This window comes from Telmatherina bonti (assembly GCF_933228915.1).
Source record: "Telmatherina bonti genome assembly, chromosome: 8".
Lineage (NCBI taxonomy): Eukaryota > Metazoa > Chordata > Actinopteri > Atheriniformes > Telmatherinidae > Telmatherina > Telmatherina bonti.
Window position 1 is genome coordinate 9,074,078 of NC_136626.1, and position 8,412 is coordinate 9,082,489.

At 36.2% G+C, this 8,412-nt stretch overlaps 1 protein-coding gene across 1 annotated transcript; it reads right to left on the reverse strand.

Annotated features, from left to right (window-relative positions):
• Window positions 1–652: 652 nt before the first annotated feature.
• On the reverse strand, window positions 653–8,042 carry LOC306759413 (regulator of G-protein signaling 8-like; the record flags this gene model as incomplete). Its single annotated transcript, XM_079245061.1, has 4 exons — window positions 653–847; window positions 1,942–2,108; window positions 6,387–6,448; window positions 7,942–8,042. 4 exons carry the CDS (start codon window positions 8,040–8,042, stop codon window positions 653–655), a joined length of 525 nt encoding a protein of 174 aa, XP_079101187.1.
• Between the last annotated feature and the right edge of the window lie 370 nt (window positions 8,043–8,412).

An 8,412-nucleotide genomic window follows, 5' to 3' on the forward strand; every position in this document is an offset into this window, starting at 1 on the left:
CGTGTTGTTGCCCAGTTGGCTTCCATCAGTGAGTCATTGTTTTCCTAAGTGACGTGAAAAAGGTGGTCAGAAGCAAAATAATTGCTGTCACTTGTTTAGATTGTTATTCCTAAGTGCAATACCTGGCAGGAGCTGATGAGAAAATAGTTGACAGTAGAATACATGAAGTGCTCAAACTAAAGTATCCAAACTAATACATAGTTCATATGCTTGTTGATTTTATGATTTATAACCCAGATCCTCATGTTTTCCCAAAGGTTTTTGTAAATTTGTTGTCATACCAGATACAAAAACAACAACCTGGTCAGTTCTGCCTCTGACTGGAGCTCCTGTGGGTGTAACTAAGTCTTTAAAATATCAACAGAGACGGCATCTATTTTGTGATAAATATCATAACTGCATGATGTGGTTAGTTTATTTGGATAGTGTTTGTAGACACATCACTCAGCAATCTGCTCAATTTACAGTGCAGTCCACAGAGACGTCTTATCTAAAAGGATTGCATGCATTGAGATGGTACAGACAGAGGAAACAGTCACCAGGTTACCCCATCCTCGTTGAGTCACAGTATTACTAGTTCATGCCAAAGGGTTAATGACAGAGCTACAGTGTACAGGTCCAGTGTAATGTCCGCCATGGTCTTTGAATTTGGTCAAACAGACCTCCGTTGGCCCTGTGCATGTGCCCTGTTGACGATATCCTGGTACATCTTTGACCTGAGGAATCGTGGGTAGGAGTCTTTCTCCATGAGGCTGTAGATTTTACCTTGGACCTCGTTGAGGCTTATTGGAGAGGGATCTGCCAGGCTTTGCTTGGTCTTCTCCCGGGTGCGGTAGTCAATGTTTACCTGATGGAATAAGGACAGTAAAGAGCGTAATTACTTTTAGAAGACCAACCCCTGCTTCATGACGTGATGTTATGTAGAAACAACTTTTTATTAAAACACTCAATTCTTAATTATCTACTAATGTTCATTCAGCTCCAATAAATTGTAAAAAGTCAAATAAACCTTTCCAAAATTTTTGTTTCTGTTTGTTATTGCCTTCAATATTATCATTATTATTGTATATGTGTGAATATGTTTGTTTGTCAATTTAAAAACTGAAAAAATGGGTCATAAAAAAGGTGAATCGTAGCAAACTTGAGAGCAAAACCTTGCCTTGTTCTACAGAAAATGGCTTAACTTCCTTTCTTTTTTAATTTAATTTGCCTTAGATAACTGATGGGTTAAACAAATATCTGTTTTCCAATCAAGTCGTTGCTAAAACATAATAGTTATAATTTAATATCCATACAAAATTCTTGAAAACATTTCAGTTTTTCCCTCCGAGTATGGCCAATATAATTTCTCTTTAGTTTTTAATTCCTAAAATATCATTTTGGTGCATTTATATTGACTACCACAGATTGATAAGTAATGTCAAAGAACAGGGTCTGCAACCTGCGACTCTGGAGCTGCAAGTGGCTCTTCACACCTTCTGCAACGGCTCTCAATAAAAGCGGCTAAAAATGTTTAAATATAGACATAAAAACCATAGATTTTCATGTTTTTTGGTAGAATAATCACATTGGATTTCACCAATATAATGACACTATTTTCTTAGCCATTATTCTGTAAACAAACTTTTTTTTTTTTTTTTTTTTAATATAATTTTCCTAAAATATCTAGATCCCATAGATCTGCTTATTTCCAAAGGTTTTATGTTTTTCCTTTATTTTAAAACTCAAAACAGAAATAAAATTGCGGTTCTTAAAAACCGCACATTTCCTGTAGCTGATGTTTATCAAAACTTAGAAGTGGTCTTTTTTCAAGAAGGCTATTTGCAGCCCAAACGGAGTTATTTATCCGGGCTGATAGCAAATCAGATCGAAGGATTCATCCATATAAATGCTATTCTAAAGTTATAGATTAATACATTTACACCACTGACACACACATACCTCTCTTGGTGACTGAACCTCAATGAACTCCTTAAATATCTTGTTTGCTTTTGACACAAGCTTGGTTGAGCTCTTGATCTTTTTATACTCCTCGCAAGCCATCCAAAACTCAATATTTTCATCACTGAACTCTGACTTTAGAAATGTCCGGAATGCAGCCAGACCATCTGGAAAAGTAAATAATAATAAATAAATAAGTAAATAATAAATAATAAATAATAAAGGGAGAATGAAAGCCAAACATAAACTGCATCAAATGAATCATTTCTAACAGATTAGCCTGTTGATATGATAGCATCGCTCATCATGTTGATTCCATTGCGGACATACTAAGAAAGTAGGAAATGGCTTCAGGAGTAAAACACAAATAAACCATAAAATACTGCTGCAAAGTTATTTCTCTTTGAATTAATCACAGCCCTTACTGAGAAGGCAAGTGTTAGAGTAAACCTAGGAAGAGCATGTTTTTCTATAAGCCTATGTCATGTTGACATGCTATTCCACACCTCTCATTTGTGCTGTTTACCTAACAATGCTGGTAAGAGCTGAGGGCTTGCTCTATTACTCATACGGAAACAGACACTCATGTGAAAAGCAACAGTGTGGAGGCATAAATGAGCTCAGGGCCACACGGGGAAAGAACACTGTTAGAAAACAACCTCAATTAAATCCTAACTAAATGAAAAGCTTATATCACAGCCTCCCTCTTTTTAAAAGGAATTAGTGGTTTTGAGTTTGAAGTGCTTGACCGTGCCGAATCAACAGACTATTTATTTGGACTAATCATTAGGACAAGCCCTCAAATAAAGTGATTTTCCACAGCTGGGGCTGTCATTTTTATCTCTAATGTTTATACAACTGACACAGTTTATTGGAAGAATATAATCCATCTTTTTTTAAGAACCCTTTGATGGAAAAGGGAAAAATCTAAAATACACATATCAGATTATCTTGAAATAACAAGCAATAGTGTGAACTTTCTTGCCTACTGCACACTGGAAAACAGGGACAGGGTTCTACAGCATGATCATTTTAAAGAGCAGAAGTAGAAAACTGAATCAAAGAGCAGTTAAGATAACAGAGGAATGGGGAAAAGCTCAGCTGAGGCAACAATCCAGGACTGGTAATAATGGAATATTGCAGGAATATTCACCCTAAAGGGAGTAAAGTTACTTTCTGCAGTTTAATGAACCAGTAATACCCAGAGACCAAAGCTTATTGCAAGTATGTTAGTCCTTTTTTAGCTTCGAGGAATAAAAGCAATAGATCCAGTGGAGATCCAGGAAGGATCTTATAGCTGACACATTCAGATCTGAACAATAGATGCAGAATGGCTGAAGCGTGCAAACCGCCATTTGCAATGCCTTGCACTGACAGGGTTTGTGAGAACTGTGTGCAGGTCGAGCTCCCAGGACACACAGAAGAAATACACTTCCATGCAGTCAGGTGTAATGTGCTATCCATCTTTTTCAATCAAATTAGGGCATGTGTGAATGCAATATTCTTCCAAGGGAACATTTGGTACTCCCTTGTCATTACTTATGTAATGTGTGTGTGTGTGTGTGTGTTAAAGGACATGTTGTGGTGGACCTTTTTAATGCTTGGTCAGTTGCAGCAGGAAGCTCAGGTGCATCACAGAGTTTCTGCCAAAGGTTGCCACTATCCCAAAGTTACTGCTTTCTCTGGGGAACATTATTTTTCTGTGTCTAATTAGTGCATTATGTCATAATGTGAGTTCAACCTTCCTCATTGAGGATTGCAGTCTTACACTTATTTGTTAGTTTAAAATGTTTTGATTATAATTGTAGAAGATGTCCTAAACACCTGAATATTGGTTAATAAATAACACAGGATAGAGAGCTGGATATTTTAGCCGGACATTTCCTAGCAAATGTAACTCCAGTTAGGAAAATCAACTTGAATAAAGTCATTTTTCTCTTTTGTTCATTTTAAATGCCATCAAACATGTTCCTGTTTACAAGAGTTAACCAGTTTTATGTTTTGCATTTGTTCTCTTACTGAACTGAAAAAGAAACCGTGACCCTAAGACCAAGTTAAGTACCGAGCCGTTATTTTAGCTTAATTGTCTCCCCATAATGCTCTCTTGCCTCTCTATTGCCTCCAAATTAGATCCAAACACTCGGCAAGTAACAGCAGTGACTTTTGATGTAGTGTTTTTGATAAAAGTTCATGTTTTATTGTAATATATATATATTTTTTTTAATAGTTTTTATTTATTTATTGTATTTTGCTCATTTTAAACACAGGCCTATATCAGGAATGGGCAAGTCTGGTTTGCAGTCCTCCTAATGGTGGGACTTTCCCTACAACAATCCACCATGACTTAAATCAATGGGTAATTACCAGATTTGTGCAAAGTTGGATGTTAAGCTCTGTCCAAGTCTACGAATGAAGTCTGATGTGTGTTGCAGCAGGGAAACTCTTAACACTTTAGGGACCTTGGTTTTCAACAACCCGACTAGCCCAACCCTGCTCTATATGTTTATCTTTTATTTCAAATCCAGACTTTTTGCAGCATAACTAACAAGAGGCTCAAAGCAATACTGCTACATTATGATCATTTCACAAGATTGAGGAAGGAAGGAATTCTCATATTTATCGCTGACATGAATCCAATTATATGTTACTATTGCTTGTTAAATATTGTCCAGCTGTTAGCGTGATCAATGTTGATCTTGTTGTAAAAATTTATTTTAAATAATGAGGAAACCTGCAAAATCACAAGTAGCGTGTCATCATGAGAAACTATTTTTATTGCTGATTATACATGGGTTTCCAGGGTTTTTAGCGAGGATTTCGGTTTATTGGTACTCATCGAATAAAGAGAGTTAAATGGGGAATGTAACATCTATTCCACTCCGTGTGACCAATGGTGTTCACCATTTTATCTCCTTTTCTTTTCTGTCTAATTTGTATATGAATGACTTGTGTTTGATTTTAAATGCACATGTAACAGGTTGTAAAGTGGGTGATACGTTAACTAATCACGTAATGTACGCTGATGACCTGGTCATTTTTAGTCCTTGTAGTGCTGGTCACCAACAGCTCTTAAGAATCTGTACACAATGCAGCAAAACATATAACACTTACAAAAGGTTAGATCATACTTGTCAGAACTAAAAGAGAATAGGTGCTTATTTTTTCCTGACTTTGTCTGTCACTACTTAGTGTGTGCAGTAAGGTTACATTCTTGGGCCATGTTATTGCAAATGACCGAACTGATGATAAAGATATTTACAGGCAGTGGCAGAAGCTGTATTCTCAGGCAAATGTGCTATGTCTTAAGTTTAGAATGTGTTCTGTTTCAGTGACAATCTTTCCTTTTAGGGCAGATAGTACACCTGTTCATGCTGCCAGTCTGTGTTGTCGATATAAACAAGGAAGCCTGAGGAAACTTGTGGTGTCTTACAATGACAGTGTAAGGCTGATGTTGGGAATGTCAAGAAGTTCCAGTGTGTTTGTCAGTGTTGGGGTACCAACCTGATGCATAGATTTATATGTAGATTGTCTGAATATGAAAACAATATAATTGCTGTGTTGGACACTGACCATTGTGGTGTGCATTGTGCCATTTTTTTTTTTTTTTTTTTTTTTTTTTTGTATTTTAGTATTATGTTGCTTGTACTGTAATATGAATCCTTCTGGGTCTGAAATAAAGAAATAAAGTAAGTATATGGGGTACCAAACTTTAATACTTTTGCTGTGTTTCTTTTCAGCTGATGCATTTCTGAAGCAGAATTGGTGGAAAGTGAATGAACGTCAACACTAATTTGCTCATTTAATTTTTCTGTTATAAAGTGGAATAAAAGTACATTTTGGAGATAATTAAGCCTATTTTAAGACACAGACTACATAAGACCAAAGACCAATGAGTCTGATAAAGTGACAACATTCAGTCATTGTGTAGACACAAAACATTGTTTTACAAAATTGTTCCCACAACGTCATTCAGACATAAATACAGAGGTGACCGACAACGCCCCAGTTTGCTTGCTATCAGTGAAGTGAAGCGCTGTTTAACAGGTTTTTCACAAACATCCTGCTGAGTTCAGATTTTCTCACAGCTGAATGTCATATTACCATAAAATGCAATATTTGCATTCTAAACATAGTGTGCATGTGGGTGGTTCCCGCCAGCGTGGGATGGAAATAGCTGGAAATATCAGGTTATATTTACAGGTTCATTTGCACTGGAACAGGAAACATGATTGTCATATTTTTTTTTTTAAAAAAAGGTGATCTTTTCCTCTTCTCAAATGTATTTTTGAATGTCATTACTATGTGTGGAGAAGTTGCAGTACCGCCAGCTCTCTGCAAATTTTCTCTCTCCATGACAAAGAATAACTATAAACCACATATACACGTATATATAAAAATGTCTGTGACTCTATTTTTACCTTGAAAAAAGGCAAAAGATCACTTACATTTATGTGAGAGAAGGTGATCAAACGACTCAGACCATCGAACAACTTCATCCGTTGATAATCTGGTGGAGAGACATCCAAAGGGAACTGCCTGATTAAGATGTTAAACCACTGTGGCTTCATGCATTTTTAACACAAGATGGTACTGAATGTATTATTGAAGGGTAGTTGAGTTTAATGTATGATTTGTCTTCTCTACTGCCTCCCAAGCCTGCAAAGTACTAAAATATCTGGTTACATTGAGGGAAAACGGCAGGAGAGCGGGAAGCAGCTGACCTTTATGAGAATCTGTTCACCACTTCTTAAAGATGCATCAGCTTTACTTCTTTATCTCGGTGTGTTGCATGTAAAACAGCATTATTTTGAATGTTAACATATAATACGGAACATTTTCCATATTTCAAAGCATTGAGGTGTGTCACCTAAAGTTTGTTACTAGCCAGCTGATGTAAAGTAATATTAGCACTAATTGCCAGATTAAAGTATTTTAAAACTTTAGAGGCTCTGCTGAGGGAAATCTTACAAACCTGTCAAAGGATTGCTTTTAATTAGGGTTGGGACTCAAAGAAAAAAAAAAAGACAGGCTTTGCAATTTATTAATTATAACCAATCACATTTTACTCACATAACCAGTTAGCCCAAAAAGCAACATTTTTTTTTAACTTAAATAGATTTTAATTAATTACTTGATATGAAAAACAGGCATTAACATGTAAAGTCAGGTTTTGATCATGTCTAAATAAATGCATTTAATTGTATTTTTATTCCAAACAGCAGAGAAGTATATAGAAAATACCCCGGGCCAAAGCTGAACAGACTTAAAAGTACTGTAACATGTTACAGACTCCCAATTAGAGAGCAACTGGAGCTGTTAGCTTAAGGACTTAAATTACATTTTAATCTTATCATTTGACATGTTTTCATCCACACTCTTCACTCATAGACATTAATATTGGACAGTAAGCCTAGACAAGATCAACCAGTTGAAACTTCATGCACTTAGTTTGTGGTCTGGTCATTTCACCTCAGTTACCAAAAGTCTTCAATAACACAAAAGAAAATAACAAGCCTGCTGATATATATTTTTTTAAATAGAGTTTCTAGAAGGGTCTGAAAACTTGGTAAAAACAAAACCGAAGTTGCAGTTATTAGCCAGGCTCTGATGTGTGCATCACTACCTGGTGTACCCAGAGATCGTGCAGTGACAAAGGTTCTGTGTTTGCAATGTAAACTGCGATTAAATACGTTAAACATTTTAGTAACTGATCATAATCATCATAATAACTCATCATAATCAACGCGTTAAAACTCCCCACCCCTCATTTAGTATATCACACAGACAATAGGGGGCAGTCAGACATGTCAGACTCCTGATTTGCTGAGAAAAAGTAATATTAATACTAAATGCAAACCTTTGAAAGGATCTGCAGAACGGTTGAGATAATTATCTGCGCTGTTTGTAGGTTGGCTTACAACAGGATTTTATCCAATGAAAGATTGATTTAAAGTTGCAGACCCTAATAACAGCTAGCAGAAAGGTTTGTTTCAGACTTACTTCAGACACCTGGCTGTGGTCTCATGAGCGGGAGGCAGGAACTCAGAGAAGTCACTGTAGGAGTCTGACTTTTTGGACAGGCATCCTAGTCTGGTCTTCATTTTGCAGAGCCTGCTGGAAAAAAGGATACAACAATGGTCGTTGTCCTCTTACTTTACAGTTGTTAAGACAAAAAAAACAAACAAAAAAAAACCCCAAAAAGTTACCACACCAATCCATACTGCAAGGAATAAAGGGCTGAAATCAACTTATAAACCCAGAATCTTCAAAAAGGGGAACAGAAACCAAAACCAGTGGAACCTTCGGGAACACAATGGTTCATGTATATCAACCCCTCACACACAATGGAAATAATGAAACAATAACTCAAGTTCATGTTTATTTATAAAGCACAACTATGACAACCTTGGTTGCTCAAATTGTTGTACAAAGATAGTAAGAAAGTAAAAAAAAAAAAAAAAAAAAAAAAAC